Raw genomic sequence first — 19,950 nt, forward strand, 5'->3', positions numbered from 1 at the left:
GCTCTGTGGCACCCGAGGCCAGGCCCGGCCCGGTTTCACGTGTTTTTGAGGCTTTGGTGTGTGCGTGCTGCTGCAGGGCTGGAGCTTGGGGCACGCAGCATTGCGACCCCACGGGGGTCCCCAGGGCCAGGGGGTCCCTCCTGTGCTCCCCAGCCTGCTCCCGGTAGTGGGAGCCCATGGGGTGGCAGCAGGGGCTGCGGGGCCCCTGGGGGCTGCAGTCTGCCCCCCCCTGCGGGAGCTGTTCCCGTTACCGCAGCCTTAATTACTATCTCCTCGTTAACTATGGGCTAGATCTGGAAGAGGTGTAACTGTGCCATCCTGGTGCGTGCTGGGCACCCTCCTACGGCAGCTGCGCTTGCTGACCTCCTTGGGCAGCTTGTGACCTCACACGGAGAGGGCAGGCCCGATGGCTGAGCGCTGTGTGACCTAATGGGGAAGAAGGGGGGTGCGGGTTGGCTGCGCTCCCTGTGACCTCCCTGGGGAAGCTGGGTGCTCACTGGCTGAGCCTGCACCTTAGGGAGAGCGTGTGAGCCCACTGGTTGGGCCCTGTGACATCATGGGAGAGCCACACTGGTCACTGGCCCAGCACGGTGTGACCTGGCAGGGCAGTGGGCGGTGTTTGGCTGACACCTGTCACATCCCCAGGCAGCCCGTGACCTCACACTGGAGCCAGCATGCTCACCCGCTGCCTGGGGTGAGTGGCCTCACAGGGAGCTGCCTGCGCATCGCCCAGCTGTGCGTGACCTCCTAGGGCAACCCGTGATGTCATGGCGCAGCAGGGTGCTCTCTGGCCAGCACTGTGACACCCCAGGGCTGCCTGGGACCACCATTGGCTGGTGGCAGGGTGTAACATCCCAAGGCAGTCCATGACCTCACAGAGGCGTGGGGCACTCATTGGCTGGCAGGGTGCGATGTCCTGGGGCAGCCCGTGACCTCATGGGGGAGGGGGTTGCTCACTGCCTGGCAGCCTGTGACCTCTCGGGGAAGCAGAGACCTCGTTGTCCGGCAGGGTGTGACATCCCGGAGCGGCACGTGACTTCACAGGGGAGGGGCAGGCTCATTGGTCGGGAATATGTGACATCCCGCAGCAGCCTGTGACCTCATGGGCGAGTGGGTGCTCATTGGCTGCCGGGATGTAACCTCATGTGGGAGTGAGTGCTCGTTGGCCGCCGGGGTGTGACCTCACGACAGACAGGATGTTTATTGGCTGTCGTTGTGTGAGCTCGCGGGGCGCCGCCTGGCGGGCGCGGGCACCGCAGAGCGCCGATTGGCCGGGGAGGTCGGTGGGGCGGGGCGCCCCGGCGCGCCCGCCGTCGCCTCGCGCCGCCATTGGCTGCCCCGGCGTAGGCCCGCGGGGCGGCGGGCACGTGCCGGCGGGGGTGGGGGGGCGGGGGAAGAGAGGGCGGGGCGGCGGGCGGCGATTGGCCGGGCGGCGCGGGTGCCCGCGGCGCGAGCGGGCGGGCGGGCGCGGGGCAGCGCATGCGCGGGGCGGCGGGGGCAGGCGGCGATGGCGGCGCGGGGCTGATGGCGGCGGAGGCGGCGCTGCGCTGAGGGAGCGGTCCCGCCCGGCCCGCCATGGGCAACGAGGCCAGCCTGGAGGGCGGCGGCGATGACGGGCAGCTGCCGCCCGCCGCCGCCGCCGCCGCCGGGGCCCCGCCGCCGCCCGCCGCCGCCGCCGCCGCCGCGCCGCCTTCAGCACCGGGCGGCGGCGGACAGCTCCCGGGCAGCGCGCCCGGGCCCAGGTCAGCGCGCGGGGGGCGGTGGCAGCGGGGGCGGGGCAGGGGTGCGGGGGGCAGCGGGGGCGGGGCGGGGGGCTCAGGGCGCGCTGGGTGCGGCGGGCGGGCGGTGCAGGCTGGGTGCGGGGGGCGCACGGGCGGCAGCGGCCGCTCGGGTGCGGGGGGCGGGCGGGGCGTGCGAGGGGCGCGCAGCCCGCGGGAGAGCGGGGCGCGGCGGGGGAGCTGGAGCGGGGCTTGGGGGGTGACAGAGGCCCCGGGGCAGGTCGCGGCTGGCGGTGTCCCCCGGGGGGCGGCAGCTCGGCAGCACCCGCGGGCGCCGGGGGGGGGGGGGCAGCGGTGCGGCCGAGGGCCGGGCCGGGCTGGGTCAGCGCGCCCCCCGCAAGGGGTGCGGTGTTTCGGGGGACGGGAGAAGAGCGGGCGCTGCCCGGGGGATAGGGACCCGGCAGCGAGGGCCGGGGCGGCCGCGGGGTGAGCGGGGTCGGGAGGACCGAGGGACGCGGTTCACGCTGGGGGTCGGTGCCGGCGGCACACGGCTCACGGCGCCGGGCGTGCGAGACGCCCCGGGCACGGCCCCGATCGCGGACGCCCCGACCGGAGCCGGCACCGCACCGGAGCGGCCGTTATGTAACGGGAGGGACGTGCGGCCCTGCCGGGAGCCGCTGGTGCAAACCTCGCCGAGCCGCCCTCCCTGCCAGGCACCCGGAGGGAGATGCAGCGGCAGCGGGCGTGGGACTGGAGTTGTCCCTTTAAACCAGCCGATCCTAAAATACCACCGTGTCTGGAAACACAAACACGAGGAGCAGAAAGTTGCACGGGGGGATGCGGGGGACGCGTGGCCGAGGTGGCGGCGCTTCGGGCTCACCTCGCCCGTATGGTGACAAGTCGTGCTGGCGGTGCCCGTCGCGTTACTCCGGATGGGAAAGTGCAAGCGGCAGCCGGAGCGGTGGCTGCAGCCTCTGCTGGCCTCTCGCTCCCAGCTGCCGGGCTGCAATCACGGCTTGCAGGCTGCACCGTGACATCCAGGCGGGATTCAGGAATCCTACAGGGTAGCCAAGCTGCAGCCAGGCTTCTCTTGCAAAAATCTGTGTTATCTTATACACAAGGACCATAAGAAAACACCCCTGAGTGAAATCATGCCCTTTGGTCTTTATGTTTTTCCCTGTTTGCTCTTGCTAAGGGGTTACGGACCCCTCTGCTTCCGATTCTGCCAGCGAGAAGTTGTTCACAGGCTGCTTGTAACAATTTAAAACCAAATTCCTGCAGGGCTAGTTGGGCCACTGTAACAAAATCAGCGGAGGGAGCCGTGCAGATCTGCCATCGCTGGTTTTGGCACTGCCGCGGGGCTCCCCCTTCACTGCCCAGGGGCTGTGTTTGCTGTTGCAGGGGGCTGGGGGTCCCGGGGCACACGGGGCTGGCGGGGTGCAGGAGCACGGTCCTGCAGTGCTGACCGTCCACACTCCTCTTCTGCTGGGAACAGGCTGGTCATGCCAGCCATGCCTGAGCCCTCGCACGCTGAGCTGACGCTCCCACCCCTCCTGGGGAGCTGCTGCCAGGGAGTTACATTCCCTTGCAATTAATTAACGCAATTAAAGAGGTGGGCCGTGTGGGGCTCTGCGGACTGGCGGTGAAAGCTGCTGCAGAGCTGTGGTGGGATGAGGAAGGTGATGATCTGTACCAGTGTTTAAAAACTGAGTGCGGGGTGGGTGCAGGGAGCTGGGATAATGCTGAGGGATTTTCATTTAAGGTAGCGAAGAGGAAACGAAGGAAAAAACAGGCCTCAGGAAGAAAGTCGTCTTTACAAGGTGCTGGAGTGGGGTAAGACAGACCGGTGCTGTGAAGGGTTTAGCAAAGCACAGCTCATGCTGAGCGAGCTGCGAGTGTGCAGTGCACAAAGTGCTGCTCCAGAAATCCCAAGCGACAAGGGAAGGGAAAGTGAATTTCTGTATCTTTTTTCTCCGAATTAAGCAACCTAAATCTGTATACCAGCCAACAAAAACTGTAGTAGTGTTACTTTTCTGTGTAATTTTTCACAGCTTGCTTTGTGTTATACAGGGCAATAGTCTGAATACCTTGTATGTGGCACACTGGGTTTTGGGGTCTTGTGCTTAAATTTGTAGCAATTATTTTCAAGAACCTGTGCGTACGCTATAGAGAGACTTAAGAGACGTCTTCCCACCGGGTTGCAACGTCTACCACTATTTCTAAACTTTGATTTTCTGCTTGCATGCGCTGGGTGAGGCGCAGCTCAGCCGGGGAGCAGAGGTGCTGGAGGATGAAGGGAAGATGGGTGCTGTGCTCAGCTCTGAGACCGTTTGGCTCTGCCAGTGGGGTGCAGCTCTGAAAAAGGCAAGCGTGGTGCAGGATTGCATCAGGCAGGGCATTGTCAGCACAGATGAGAACCCTTCTTACTCTTCTTCAAGGTGCTGCTAGAACCTCACTTAGGGGGGTTGTGCCCAGCTCTGGTGCTCAGGCAAGGTGATGCTGAATCAGAAGAGGGAGGGAAAGGTTACTGCTAGTCTGCTTGGACAAATGGAGCCTCTGTTGCCTGAAAGGAGATGAAAAGATGGACTGTTATTAACCCGCAGGATCAAAGGAACACAAATTGGTTGCGGATGCATTCAGCCTGAAAACTTTCCAGCTGCCTGGCAGTGGAGTCCTGGTCTGCTCCACCAAAGAGAGCCCCTAAGCAGGGAACAAGCTCATTTTACGGTGCAGCTTGATGGATTGATGAAAAGGGGCTGGATGGCAGAGTAGGGATGATCCCAAGTTCAGAAAGGTGGCTTGGGGCACAGCGCTGTAAGCGCCTGGTTTCCCTGGTATCCTGAAGAGAGACTTTGTTGCTGCTTCTGATTATATTTGTCTGTGCCTGATTTATGCGCAATTCATTCAGGTTTTCAGTCTGGAGTGGAGCTCATAAAAGACACTTTTTTGACACCTGGATGTGTGAGCTAAGGCTGAAGGATGGGAGAGGGGAAGAGGGTCGGTCTCCTGGGAAGCACTGAGGACCAGCCATAAACACACAAGCTGTCTGTGGGAGCAGCGGTGCTTTGAGCATCGCTTTTCTCTGGAGCTGGGAGATGCACATTGCCAACAGCTGGGCTGGCTGCTGGGCTTCAGGGTTGAGGGGAAGCTTTCTCCCATGGCGTGCCGGCAGGGACCACTGGGACCTTTGTTTTCTGTAATAAAGAAGCAACTTTACTGAATACCCGAGAATTTCTCAGTCTTCAAGGTAGGCTGGCTGCAAGTTGGAGGTCTTGAAGTGACCGAGGGAGGTTTCCAGTACTGGGTGCTAGCACCTCCCGCACGTGCTGCGAGAGCTCCCCCGAAGCCTTCGCTTGGCTTGGAACGTCAAGTGTTGATCCTCTTTACCCTGCCGTACATTTAGCATCGGTCTGTGGGGCAAGTGGTGGAGCTTGAAGTAAAAAAGTGATGGGCAAAAGTATAGTAGAAGTAGGACTGAAAGAAGCAGCCCTCCGAATTAGAGAAAATAGCTTGACTTCAGGGGAAAAACATCAGTGCAGTTCAGATGCTCTGTTCTGCCCTTTTGGCAGCTCACTTGCGTTTGCTGGGTAGAGGCTTGTTTTCGTGCCATAAGTACCATAGCAATAATAGGTAATAAGTATATACATAAAATAATAAAAAAAAATAAATCAAGTTTGCCCATTTCTTTTTAAATGGGCACTTTTCACAAGCTTGCAGAAACAAGTAGTCGATGTCTATTAGAAATAAAACGAGACTGCGTGGTGGAAGGCCAGGCTGTGGACAGGGCTCGTGCCTGGCTGCGGAGCCAGCTCTGTATTTGTTCCCATGTGCTGCTGTCCCCGGAGAGACTGAACCCTGAGCAGGACGGTGCAGAGATGTTACCATCAGAGGCATCGCTGGAAACCCTCAAGTATTAAAATAGGTTTTTCGTGGCCTTTTGCTGAACTTTAACTGGCGTTCTGGAAAAGACTGCCACGCACCCACGCTTACTAAGTATTAGTTTATTCACTGAAAGATGTTTGGAGGGTCAAGAGGGAGCTGAGGCTGGGTTTGAGGGAGGCGGGGAAGAACAGATATGTGATGTTTCAAGCTCATAAAACTTGTGTGAGCAAAATAACAGGTAAAACAAGGTGTACAAAATGGATCAAATGAAAATATTTGCAGTGTTAAATACCCCACTGGGCTTCAGTTCTCCTTCCTCTCCCATGATGGGCAGGCAGTGTCAGCTGCAGCGTGTCTTCCCTTTAGCAAGTGATGTTTTGCATACTTCTGATAGCTCTGACAGCAGCCGTTAGGCCACTGAATTTAGATGGCGCAATTCTGGATGCTTAAGTAACTCCAAAACCGCTTCTGTGAATGTGCTCATCAATATTCAAAATGTTTGGCATCAAATATTAATGCCTTTATTTCCAAAACAAATACACAGATTTGCAATCTGCTTCACAGGTTGGGGTTTCTCGCTGCTGACACCAGCCTGGGTGTTATGCTGCAGGCATGCCTCAGCACCCTGTGCTTTTGCTGTGCAAGAGGCTCCGGGATGTACCTGCGGTGCCTGCTTCTGCTCAGACAGCAAGATGGGCAAGAATTTGGAAGGGTTGATTTCCTTGGCTCTGCTGACTTTTGCTGGTTGAAAAGTTGGAGGACTTTTTGGCTCCTTCTTGCACAGTTTGCAGCGATGTCAGGGCTGCTTACGGTGTGCTGAAATTCTGGGTACCGATGGCCAGCTCCTTCTGCTGATGCTCAGGAGCGGTGCTGAAGCCTGAGCGACTGCATCTGTTGGGGCTGGTGGGACCCTCCACACCACAAGTTGTGCCGAGCAGCCTGATGGGCTGGCTTCTGCGTCTCCAATGCTCCCGAATAAAAGCTGTTTCTTTTCCCTGCTGTGTGAATCGAGGACATACTTGATGCTTCCCATCATTTTTCCAATTCAGTGCAAACAGGTGTTCAGTGCTGTGGCATATTCCTGCAGTTTATACCAGTTCGGGGAATACTCGATGTGCATCTGGACACCTACCTGCCAGAAAGATAAAGCCTGCCTGCTGCAAACCCTGCCTCTGCACAGCCTTCTTCGCTGACTCCCCACCTGGCACTGGCACTGGTGCTCACCGTTGGCTGAGGGTGTTTCTCTAGTCATCCTTTTGCAATACCAGATTCATTTCCTAGCGGGTGAGATGGAGGATGTGACAGGCAGTCAAGGTGCAAATGACGCTTCCTAAAAGCAGGTAGCTCAGCGGGGCGAGCTGGGCTCCATGGCAAAAGCACTCTGGTTTTTCATAAATGTGGAGATGAGGCAATTGTGTCATCTTGGCTGATGAGCGGTGCTGCTTGGGTTTTTTCAGCTGTTGAGTGACAGCCAGTGCTGATGGTCATCCCGGTCCCACACATTGTAAACTGTTATGAGTGTTGCACGTATTTTCTTGAGCTTGAGACTGTCACTGTTAAGCTGTCGCTGTATTTCCAAATGTCTGTTTGAATGACAGATTTGTTATTTTCGCATCAATCTATGGGCGCAGGGTTTTTTTGTCTTTTTTAGTGTCTGAAAGTGCTGAGCTTCGGCATGACCCCAGAGCACTGCTGCACAGCCTGTCAGTCATCGCTGGGCATGTCGTACTGCTTTTCATGTCACTGACACTGAGGAGTTTTTATAAATCCTCACGGAGAACACCCATCACCTCCAACGAGCTATTGAGGTGCCTCCAAGAGGCAGCAGCACAGTTGCATCCTATAACCGCTGGCCTGTGCTTTACAGCGAGGCTGGAAGGCATATTTCTGGGGGGCTCCTCACCTGTACTCTGCTCATATTCAATGTCAAAGATGACTTAACTATGCTGGCAGTGGTATCTTGCTGACTCTTGGCCTCTTTATGGCTTACTGGTGTGTGTTTGATAGCGAAGATAGAGCCTGGCCCCATTACAGATGGGACAGTGGGTGGATGGTGCAGGAGACAGCAGCTCCCTGCCTGTGCTGAGCTCCTCAGAGGCAGAGGAACATCGTCCACCAAGCCGTGTCTGAATGCGAATTTTTTTTCGTTTTGCTTTCTCTTTTTTTGAGGAGTCATGGTTTGGCTTGAGGTGAGAAGTGATGGTATGCTGTCCAGCCTGACTTGCAGCACAGGGTAATAAAAGATCATTGTGATGACTAAAAAAGCAGAACAAAATCTGGAGTTTGGAGGTCCCAGCTAGCCAAGTGGCAATGAAATGTATGTAAACAGTGAGCATAAATAAGTGTGGAAGCAAGGTACCAGAGGGTGTAGTGGGATATATGATCATGGAAGACTTAAAAGCTTCACCTCCTAAAATATACAGTCTCCCTCAGCCCCAACCTATAGTTTCTGTGATGTACAGCAGATTAGCACTTCTTACAGGCTTTATTCCTCCCGAAGATGTGATTAAATAGTTGGTGCGTTCTCTTTTGTCAAAAATGATTTGGTCGTGTTTCTAGGTCTTTGTCTATAGAAGAAAAATGTGTGTATATTTAATGTGGTAAAGTGCATTAGGTATCTTCTAAGAAAAGCTACAACAAAACCCAGCTCTTTCCTGCCCAGTCGGTCCCCAGACCTTTCTCCTACCCCCATCCTCAGTGTCTCCTGCAGCAGCAGTCCTTCTCGAAAGCCCGTTGCGCACAGGTTCCTCAGCAGCCTGCCCTTGCCCTCCTCTCGTGTCCTGACGTTACGGAGAGCATTTACACCTTTACCCAAGAGCAGCCAAGATGAACGTCTCCGCTCGGAGCCCATTAGTGCTGGCTGGTGATGGATGCAGTTGTCCAAGAGCCAGGTCGCTGTAACAGGGTGTGTAAGGTACCGGTGGGCAAAGGCAGGAGCACAGGACCAGGGGAGACCTCTGGGCCGTGACCCACTGTAATGGTAGACACCATTAGACACCCCATTGTATGGTCCCGCTAACAGGGTAACAACTGGGATCGTACATGAGATACTCTACTTTGCAAAGCCAAACTGCAGCGTTGATTTGCCTGCAGTAGTCCATGTGTTCAAGACATGCGGCTGTGGCTTAACTTCCATGTGCTTTCCTGAGGGATAACGATGCCTTCAAGCCCAGGTGTGTTCAAGGACTTGGATTTGGGCTATACTGGCCAGCCAGTTTTGCAGCAGGGAGCGATGGTGACCCATTGCTGGTTCTGCAGCCAGGTGATGGGGCATGTCACATGGCCAGGACACAATGGGGCAGCCCTTAACAGGTGGGTCAGGACTTGAAGCTGATGAAGCCTTTGGAGATACCCTTGTCCACTATGCCCCTGTCCTCTGCATTCACAGCCAGACAGCAGGTGGTACAGGAGGTAAGGAAGGGACATCTTACGGACACCAAGTCAGAAGAAACCGTCGCAGTTGGGCGGTGACTTCTTGAGTTGCAGCAAGCTCTGTACAGGCTCCTCTGGCCCATGAGAAGCTCTTCTTCTCCCTGAAGACTGTCGAGGCCATCCCTGTGGGTCTCAGTGTTTTATCATTCTTTGTCAGCAGGCTTCGGTGCTGTGCTGTGACTTCTGCCCAGGATGTCCTGCAGTTCTAAACCCCTGTGAGAGGTGCAGGCTGCCAGCTCCTGCCTACAGCTTGCTGCCCATCACGCCTGAGTCACGGAGCCTCCGCTGCCTGAGCGTGCTTAGCTGCTTCTCGCGAGAAGAGCATCTCCTGCCCTCCTCTCAGAGGGTTTCCCCCTTTTTTAACAGCCGTAACACAACCTAGAGAAGGAGACGCTGTATGGAAAATGCATCCATGCTGCTTGAGAAATATTGCTGAATTGTGAGGTTTTTTGAGCAGGTGTGACTGACCGTTCTTCGCTCGGCTCCGGGACCTGCCAGGGCCGCAGTCTCTCAGACATAACAAAGCCATTTCCCACCCTGAATATCTTTTGAGTGGGGGTTTGACAGCTCCTCTGAAGGCCAGAAAAAAAGTCCCCGTGGACCAAAGTCTTGATGGGTGCAGATGTGACCAAATTCAGTGTTTCAGCCGGCGCGGTGGGGTTGCCGTGCCCCGCTGCAGCCGCCCCAGGGGCTGGAGGCAGAGGTGTCTCTGTAGCTATTGCAGGGTGGGGAGACCTTCAGAGGCCACATGTCAATAACTGGGAGCAGCCTTTTTTCTTTTTTTTTTCCTTGCCTGCCAGTAGAATATCGCTTTTTAGCCTGTTTTGAGTCTTTCCTGGTGTTGGGGGCTCACAGGCTTCTCCAGCTGCCCAGAGGGATGTGAGGCTGACGCCGAGCTCCGAGCCTGGTGCCGGTGGATGGACATCCCTTTGCAGGATCAGTGTTCTCTGGACTGTAGCATCATGAAAGTGGAGATTTATGTTGGAATTTGTTTATGGATTTTGAGCTCTGTTAGGAGATGCTTGGAGTATGTGACCTCTTCTGGCACGGCCTCGGGGTTCTCCTTCTCAGGATACCTTGTCCTTGGAAGTTGTACATGGGAGTGAAGTCAGTGTGAGATGTGTCTAATTCAGCTATGAAATGGATTCGGAAGGGTCCTGCCCCTTTTACCACCCCCTGTGAGACCCCGCTGGGTCTGCCATGGGCTCCCCAGGATGAGAGAGACTCCGCTGCTAGCTTGTGTGCTTCCTTCATCAGTCTAGACATGAGGAGTATGAAGAGGTTTAATGTCTGCAAAGGGCTGAAATTGTGCATGGGAATTACTTTCAAAAATTGACATGTTGTAGCTGTTAACCACTTTTTTTTTTTTTTTAAGTGGAAAAAACCAGAGTGCTGCCTGCGAAAAACAGTGTGGGGTTTTTTTTCTTCTTTTATCTCCTGAAAAAAATATTCACTTATAACTCATAACTTCACATATCTATAAAATAGAAATAGTTGAAATTTGGAAATATATAATAGGTTCTTAAGGGACTTGGTAATTTGCCTTCCTCTTGTGAAAAAAACAAGTCAGCTGATAATACAAAGCTTATGAAAGGCTTGGGGAAAATGCAGTACTGAACTAGATCTTTTTCCATGTTGACTCCGAACTGTACTTTTTCCTTTGCTGAAACATGAAATTACTTTTAATTTATTTTGTTCCTATTCTAGTTACATAAACTATTATTTGATTGTACAGCTGGACTGAAAAACTGTAGGAGGTCTCACATTTAGGATTTTGCTGCCTCTTTCTCATTAAGCCTACAGACTGATTTCTTTAAATGCACCTATTAATCTTCTTAGGGAGACAAATTGTTGTTTGGTTGGGTTTTTTCTTTCTTTTTCTTTCTTTCTGGTGTTTTTTTTTTTCAAACACTTAACTCCCAGCTAAATGCCAGAGTAAACACTGATGGTTTGAGGCTTTTGCAGGTGTGTCTGCGCTGCCGCTGGGCCGTGCGATGCTAGCACGCGTTGCCCTGGCCAGGCTGGGTTTGATCTAGTTAAGCACCTGAGGTGGTCACAGCCTAAACCATTCTCATTGCACTTGGCAATAACCTCCAGGTCTATAGGATGGACTAGAGCATTTTTTTTCCATTTTGATGCTGCAGTATACTTCTGCAATAGCTTGTCTATGGTAACTTCTGTTGTGTTGTTGATTTCAAGTTCAGGACTTGGGCTCCCAGAGTGGGACCCGTTGATGTAGTCCTTGTAGGACCAGCAAGAGGGCACAGCAACAGCCAAGCACGTTGGACAGCAACAGCTACGTGTTGTCCCTGAAGTGCGCACGTTTCCCATGTTTCCTCTGACGTACATCAGCTTTGCTATCTTCTGGCCACCGATGGTAAGCCACCATATTCTGGGTTTCTTGTCACTCATTCACAGCAAGCTTTCTCCATGGACCTGGCAGGTGTTGGTAGTGATCCTTTGGACCGCTGCCCTTGCGGTCCTTCTCTGCTCTCCTCTATTCCTCTGCTGGGAATCCTCTTAGGAGGGTGGGGAAACCGCTGTCAGGCTGCTCCCGAAACGCATCCGTGGGCTGCGTCTGCTCCGATATGAACCTGCGAGATGTCTGCAGCAGATAGTGCTGGAGCACACTGTGTCAGGGCCAGGCGGCAGCGGTAGCTTTCCGTAAGCGCTCCCGCCGCCGGCATACGTGAGGAGGCGATGCTGGGTTCTGCTTACGCCGCTGTAAATCGCTCTGTGCGGCTCGGCAGCTGCCCTGGCCATCCCTGTGTATTTAGGGCAGCTCTATAGTCCCAAGGAGTGGAAATTTCCAAGCCTTCTCCTTTTCTCCCCTGTCTGCAAGTTATTGTGGATGTTTTGCCTGGGAATCCTGTAGCTGGGGAGCACGCAAGGAAAGAGGGTTGCTTCCGTATTTACGCAGAGTGGAGATCCTTGAGTCTGCTGGTCCTGCACGGCAGCCGCCGCCTGCCCTCCTCCCTCTGGGTGAGACCCCACCACCGAGGGCTGGGCAGGAGGAAGGCAGCAGAGGGGGCACGTGGTCCTTTGCTGTCCTTTGAACCTTCCATGGTGGTGACTTTCAGAGCAGGTAAAGTCTGTTTACCCCTTTACTAGACTAGGCTTTGATGGGTTACACTGCAGTTATGACAGAGCATCAGTGCTTGTTTGGCTGGAAAAGATGGTCCGTCTTACTGTGTTATGTGCCATCAATTGCCTTAACCTGGCAAAAGTAAAGCAACTGGAAACATCACTCTGGGAGAAAACTCAAAAGAAGTACCCCCTTGGGCAGGGTTTTTGTACTTATCTGCCTTCCGCATCCTGAGGTATCTTCTAGCTGCACTAGGGTATGATTCCTGTTGGCTATACTAGTCAGTTTCATCCAACCCATGGTGGTAATTACAACTTAACTTTGATTTATTATTAACTCAAAATACAGTCCCAAACACTCTGAATTAGCAAATTTTCATGCCTTTCTTTTCCTTTGAAATATGCAAACAAAATCAATTAGCTGCTTTGGGTAAAAATAAAATGCCTTCTACTTATCAACGTATCCAAAACCTGGTTCACTTATCAAGTGAACTTCTCAGCCTTAAATTTCACCTGCTTCCATTTCTGCAAGGTTAAGCCTTTCAATGGGACCACGAGGACAGATATATCACACGGGCAGATGCGTCAGTCTCTTTGGGGACAAATGTTCTGGTCTGAGGTATGTGCGGCAGGGAAATGCATGTGGGGACAAGGCGCCTCAAAGGATTGCAGACACTGGAGAAGTGTTTTCCTTTGATCCTTTAAAGAATTGGGCAGGGGAATTTCCGACTGTCCTATTTCAAAAGTACATTTTAACTGAACAGCTTGAAATATTAAAGTTGATAGTGTCTCTGACAGTATTGGTAATGTATTATTCTTTGGGTTTCCTTTATCTTTCCTGTTGTGAATAACACACAGAAATGTAACTAATTCTGAGTTTGGTTTGCCAGTCACATTTGAGCTTCTCATTCAAATCTCTGAAAACCAGAAGGTGCAAATCTAAGACACACAAACAACTGCATTGACCCTGTCCTGCGCGAGGCAGCTGTGGCAGCCCCGGGGCAGTGTCCCCAGCAGGGACTTGCAACCACAGTCTCGCCTCCAATGACAGACATTATTGGACTGCGTGTGCTGGTGAGGAGAACGTCAGGGATGGAGAAACTTCCACAGGTGGGAAGTGTTTCTGACCGATGCAGCCTCATGTGATGTTTTCGTTAAGTGGTGCCTGGCCGTGTTGGACACGGAGCTCTCCTCCCCGCAGTGCGGGCTCGTCGGTTTTGCCGTGAGCCCCTCTACGTGCATGGTGCTTGCAGCTCTTTGGCTAGGGCATGAGTTGACTGACCACTGTTTCCTGAGTCCCTGCCCAAATAATCCTCTCTTGAGTGCTCTTCCACACCTCAGATGTCAGCTCTCCGGGGAACCTGAGGCAACAACACCCACCACAACAAATCAAGGACCTAAATGGCCCCGGGGAGGAGTTAGAGGGAGAATTATGAGATGGCCAAAATGCTGGGAGGTGCAAAGATACAGTTGGAGGGTGGATAAAAATGCTACAGTTTTTCACAGACAAACAAAAAACCCCCGTAGGTCCTGTGTTTTGTTTGCCAAGGCTCAAACAAATAGGGGTGCAAAGTCAGGATTTTTCTGCTGCTGCTCGCTGCAGTCACCAGAAGCGGTTTGTCTCTCCGCAGCACGGCAGTCCAGTTTCCTCTCCTGGAAATGGCAGTTTTAACTGAGCTTTTCTTTCCTTTTTCTAAAAATACAAGCTGGTTTCTTTCTGGTATGTCATTACCGCCTCTTTTTTAACAGCACTTCTCTTTCTGATGGATCTTCCTATTTTTTATGCCTGGAATGAATGTTGCTCCTCGTTCCGGGCTAAGTTCGGTTGACTCAAGCTGTCACGGAGATGGATAATGATACATTTTTTTTGCATCAGCTTTTAATTTTGGAGCATGGGTGGAACTCATCCAAAAAAAGGGCCCTGCAGTCTTCCCAGCTTCTTAATGGTTGAATACAAACTTCTTGCTGCTGGAGGTTTTGTAGAAGCATGGGGACCCATGGGTGCTGTGAACAGGACCGTGAATGCTGTCCTGGTGGGGCCAGACCCCTGGCATTGACCCCTCTTTACGTGCCAGCAGCAAACCGCTTGCGTGTCAGAGCATGCACTCGCAGTGGGCCAACAGCTGCAGAATCCCTCTGGCTCCTGGGCTGGATCAAGCCTGGAACTCAAAAGGGAGCCTTGCGAAACCGGACCTTCGCGCCACTCTCCAGGGGGGAAAAAGCCAGAAGCAAGTCAAGGGAATGGGCTGCCTCTGCTGTTTTCTTAGAATTGCTTTCCAGAATGCATTTTTCCCAAAATAATTGAATTGTGTACTTTTTTGGAGATCATTCTATATTTGTTGATGAGCATTACATTGACATTTGCTGAGAACTTTCCAAAATGGCTTGAAGAACTCTTTGCATAGCAGCAAGATCTCATTTAGAGCCCATCAGTACGCATGGCTATGGTTGTCTTACCTTCTATGCATTACTCTGCATTTCTTGACTTTGGATTTCACCTGCCACAGCATTCTGAGAGATCCATTTCAGGAGAGCCTTCCAAAGCTTCTTGCATTCAGTTTTAGCTTTGAATACTCTGTATGAATTTGCGTGGCTCAGCAAACTTGTCCCTTCATTATTCCCCTCCTTCCCAGGCCATTTATGAATATATCCCATTTATCCCATGGCAGGGTCCTGCCTCTCTCCCTGGGAAAGCCTGACCATCTGCCTCCATCTTTGGCATCCTAAACTGTGATCAGTTATTAACCCATAAGAAGGCTTCCCCTTATTTCACCATCTTTTACTTCTTTCCCCCCCCCCGCTCCTTTCTTTCTAGATTTTTATCCTAATTATTTCTTATACTGATTTTTCAGACTAAACCTGTATATGAAGCGGTTGTGGGAGCCCTCATAAATTTCTCCTTAGCAAACAGCGTGGCAAAGGTTGGATTTACCTTTTCTTTTACAGTCTTGCATTCCTTAAATATTTCTGTTGCATTTCAGTCGTCTTTCAGTTTTCCAGATTCTTTGGCAGATTTCCTATTTCTGAAGTCTTAGAAAATCTTTTTTGGTTTGGCCCAGTTTATGAGTTGTTTCTTAAGAGATTCTTTTGTATGCTGAATTAGGTTTTTAAATTTGATTTGTCAAAATGTTGGGGGGTTTTTTGGTTTTTCTTCCTCATCTAGATACAAATTTTACTTTTACTCCTGTAGCCTTATTTGCTCCACTTTTTAATTATATTTCCATGTTATGGCCATGTCTTAAACCCTTCCTTGTTAGCGTATGCTTTGCCTGAGGCCCTGGTATGCTAACAGGTGCCATGGAAACTTCCCTTTCTTACCCTTCCACCTGCTGCTTTTTAGTTCTTTTTAACAAACTTTCTCACTTTTTCTGATTAATTTCTTTCCCCCCACTAAATCTGAATATTAGAGTAGTCATGTGTATGTCTGTGGTTTTTGCAGCCCTGCAAATAGGTTGAAGCTGGATCTGTTATGGTCACTTACTGAAAGCTTCTGGCATCTCAGAGCAGGTGCCGTGCGTGCGTGCGTGCGTGCGTGTGTGTGTGTGTGTGTGTGTGTGTGTGTGTGTGTGTCACAGGGCTAAGTCAGGAGCAAGCAGCTTTATTCTGCATTGCTTTAGGGAATAGTTAACAACCTAAACAAAAGATTGTATTGCTGCCAATTAAAATCAGAGAGGCTCTCCGGGGAGGGGGGAGTTACAATCATAGATTTACAAGATAAGCTTTCATGAACCTGTGCCATAAAAATTCCTTAGCTTCATGACGTGGTTTATCTTTTAGCTTTGCTGGCTTTTTATAAATACAGTGCGGTAATTCATGCTGTTAGTTTCGCTGGGACAAAGGTCTTGCGTTACACATGACTGTGGCAATCGGCTCTTCTACCATTTAATTGCTAGAGCTCGGTTAGGAGATGTAAGTGGATGGAGGCAGAGGGGAGCGGTTGCCTCTTGGCTGGGGTACTCTACCCGTCATACTCATCCTTTCTGGTGCCTGCAATATTTTCAAGACTGTCATGACCCCTTATAAATTATCTAATTTTTAACATGCATAAGTGACTTGCTCGCAGCAATGTTGGACTGGGGAAGGATACAGAGGCCACACATCAAACAGTCAGGTGGGAATCACATTGAAGAGACGCCTCGAGCCTGCACCTCACTGTGACTTCTGGGGACATCTATCACCATTTCAGCTGCCCTTTCTCTACGTGCTCCCTGGTGTTGGTCGCAGGGCCATATCTCTGTGGCAGGGCTCTTCATCATTCCTTGCAGACCTTCCAAGTCCTGTAATAAAGAGGAGAGGAGCTCTGCAGGCAGCAGCCTGCTTTACTCTCCAGCCTGCAGCATCGCTCGAGCGTGGCCACCCCCGGTGCTCGCCTGAATTAATGTGGAGGTTGGTGCACTCGGCGGGGGATTTAATGAGCCTGCAGTTGGGCAGGTGGGCTGAGCATCCTCCCCTTCGGCAGCACCCTTGGGGCCAGCGGCTGGGGTGCCTGCTGCCTCCTCTCCTTCCAGCTCCCCCCACAGGCTCCAGGGCTGGTCTCCGCCTGCACTGATGGTCCAAAGTTGACCCACCAACTGCACTCTTTCGCTGGAACAGCTGCCGTTCCTCCTTGCTTTACATCTTCCAGGTACTTACTAAGTGCCCAGAGAGATGCAGATGTTGGATGAGAAATCCTGGGGGTCTCTCTACTAGCTCCATGTTCACCCCAGGGACAGCGTTGCTGCAGGCACGGTGAAGCCAGGGCTCCTTTTGTTGCATCTGTGCCCGCTGCTCCCAGCAGCTGGCTGTACCGCTCCTCTGCTGCCATGCAGCTAATTGCAACACGAGCAAGAAGTGGCTTCTACTCTGTCTCTAGAAGATTTACGTGTAGTTTTCTGCTATCACAGGGGAAACAGATTTTCCCTGACACCAAGGCAGAATGGATATCAGACACCCCACTTATCCCTGAGAGATTTTAATGCTTTGAAGTTCAAGACCATAAATGTTCTCAGCAACAGTTGTATCACTTGAGGAGGAGACCCATTCACATCTCTTAACCTTCTGTGTGCCTGCTCCTGTAGAGCTCTCTCAGAAGAAACCTCTTTGATACATATTGGACTGAGATCATCACCTGCAGGCTCTTCTGTCATGCCAGTTGCTGGTGGCTCTGATGGGCTTGGCCAAGATCTTGACAGTGGTGGCTGCACATTTCAGGTGTTGGCACTGAAAGAGCAGCTCCCCAGAGCAGCATGTTGTGGTCGTCAGGTCACTCAGTGACTTTCTGGCTTGGAAGGGCTTGTGAGAGATATGCAAAAGCCTCCCCTGACTCCAGTTCAGGGCTTGGGGTTCATAGAGGCTGCTCTGAACTCTGTGGGGATCAGCTGCCTTGCATACAGCACAGATGTTCATCGTGGTCTACATAGGGTGACTAGTAGATGTCAGACCTTGGGATTCTCTGGAGAGAAGTTTGGGGATGCCGGGCGGGTGGGTGTGAGCAGCCCTTGCTCTGGTTTTATGTTGCAGAGTGCCCTAAGGGAGATTGCTCTTAGCTCAGCCAGGGCCAAGTTAGGTGTAAATTGAGTATTTACTTGCTATGTAGCAAAATTAGAATAGAATAGCAATAGCATAGCTTAGTTGGAAGGGAGCTACAACTGTCATCTAGTCCAACTGCAGCTGATCATGATTCACAAACATTTACAAGAAGGCATCGCGCAGGCATGAAAATAAGCAAGTAAATATTTATTTAGAGCTTAAATCAGTCATAAACCCCTCTTTCGGTATGTAGGATTCAGCTAATAAGATGGAAGATGCTTCTCAACAGCTGTGCTTCGTACAGCAGCGTGAGCGACACTGATGCGTTAGCCTGTGCTGATTCTGTTGAACTAGATGTGATGCTGATAAGATGGAGCATAACTGGTTTGTGGTGGACTGAGGCTTCTCCTAATCTTGACTTTGCAGCACACCTAGTCGTGCACTTATGACATGGATGTAATCTGGAAAACTTCTCGTTCTTGTTACCTTTCCGTGGATTGCGTAGACTTCTGCATTTTAAACTAAGGGGAAAGCTGGCGACAGCGCTGAGCGTATCTTCTGCAAAACCAGGGGCTGGAGGCGGAAGATGGCACACCGTGCATCGCAGTGCTGCTTGCCCCATGGCAGCATCGTGCTGGGACGCAGTTCCTCTGGGAAAGGTCGTTTGTCTGGTGCATTAAGTGCGAGCGGCTTATACCTGTGTCTGCCCCTCCTTGAACCCCAGCCCCGGTGGGTTTGTTTGCCCCGGTGGGCAGAGGACTGGAGATCGTGTTCCCCTACATTGATGAGAACGGGTGTGTGGGTGGGGGTTAGGGAGCCAAATGTTTGTCCAGACTGGGTGAAAGCCTTGAGCAGGAGCTCAAGTGTTCAGCATCAGGAGACAGATGTTAGGGCTGCCTCGGTCACAGGAAAAATGCCTGAGAGAGGCTGCGTCTTATTCGATGGGGATAAAGCAGCCCTGGAGCCCAAAGCTGCAGGGAACAGGGTTTTTCCACTGCTCAAAAGCAAGTCCTGAAAGACTGTGGCCTTTCACAAGAGTGCTTGCGTTGCCACCCAATAAAGTATTTCCTGAGAGTTTCTAGTCAGCATTTCATATGTTCTATTTTGTTTTCAGCTGTGTGGCATTCGCTGTTGTTAAACCATCCAGTACACACGTTTCCAGCATGAACTCCTTCCTGCAGGAACATAAATGTAATTAAGTCAGGGGCACTTGGATTTAAGCAGGTGCTGATTTTTAATTCTGTAATTGCTTCTTTTTTTGTCAAGGCAGGGTCTGATGCGTAATTCCCCGTTGGCTGTGGCACCTTTAGAGCTGCAGAGCTGCCACTGATAAAACTCCCAAGCTCGGCAGATGTTTTGGCATCGCTAACATTAGATTTTCAGTTCACGTCGCTGAAACTGGAGACCCTCCACATCAGACGCTTCTTTTTCTGTTTATTTATTAAAAGGTCGCATGTCCTATTTTCTACTGTGACTTGCTGATAGGCAGTATGTGGTAGCTAATATTTGGTATTATCCCCCCCAGTTCCTATGCCGACCCATAAGTGTTAGGAATTACATTTTTCTGAGTCAAACCCAGTGCTGTTTTGACCTAGAGTGCAACTGCCCTTTTGCTTAGCTACCTGGTTTTTTTTTTCTAAATAGGTTATATTCAGTGATTCTTAGAAGCAGTCATGTGGATGTTCACATCAGGTTTCAGTCGAACCAACTAGGTCAAATCTCTGCTCATAGCTGAGCAGCTCTAATTCTTCTTCGTTAATGCAGCCTCCCTCTTTTGGGTGTGAGTGTCTACGCACCTCTCTTTTCATGTTTTAATTTGTTTGCTTCTCACACCGTTGGTTTTACCACAGGTAAGCAGTCATTTGTTTTCCCTCTCTTTCTGCTAATACAAAAGACCTGCTTGTCCCCATTTGGTTATTTTTGATATAAATGTGAAGCCAGGAGCTCTCTTCCACAGACAAACCCAGCTCTTCTTTGGAAAGCCTGAGCAGGGCATGCCCTTTGTGAAATGATGGTGATGGTGCTATTTGTATTCATGTTCTTTTTATATACCATAACACAGTAATTAGATCAGTTGCCCAGCGAGCAGGGACCCATTTCAGCTGGCACCAGGCAGAGAAAGGGATGCAATCCATGTTTCCCAGATGCATAAAAGGGCCGCAGCTCCTGAAAGATTTACTTGGACCAAAAAAGCCAAGCCCTTGTGGATGTGAGCACTGCCGGGGTTTGGTGGCAGCTGAGCAGATGGATGTAGCCAGTGTGTTCAAGGAGGGGCACGTGAAATCAGGAGAAAACCAATAAATGAGGAGAAAACCAACGCACATGC

At 51.7% G+C, this 19,950-nt stretch overlaps 1 protein-coding gene across 4 annotated transcripts in view; it reads left to right on the forward strand.

The window, feature by feature from the left end:
- Nucleotides 1–1,498: 1,498 nt before the first annotated feature.
- BSN (bassoon presynaptic cytomatrix protein) overlaps nt 1,499–19,950 on the forward strand; it is a 96,470-nt gene continuing 78,018 nt past the window's right edge. For all 4 annotated transcript variants that reach the window (XM_037385681.1, XM_037385682.1, XM_037385683.1 and 1 more), the window contains exon 1: nt 1,499–1,742. In XM_037385681.1, coding sequence (XP_037241578.1) covers nt 1,576–1,742 — 167 coding nt within the window. In that variant the 5' untranslated portion in view covers nt 1,499–1,575. The remainder of the gene's footprint in view (nt 1,743–19,950) is intronic.

The sequence above is a fragment of the Falco rusticolus genome, chromosome 4, assembly GCF_015220075.1.
Source record: "Falco rusticolus isolate bFalRus1 chromosome 4, bFalRus1.pri, whole genome shotgun sequence".
NCBI classification, from domain to species: Eukaryota; Metazoa; Chordata; class Aves; order Falconiformes; family Falconidae; genus Falco; species Falco rusticolus.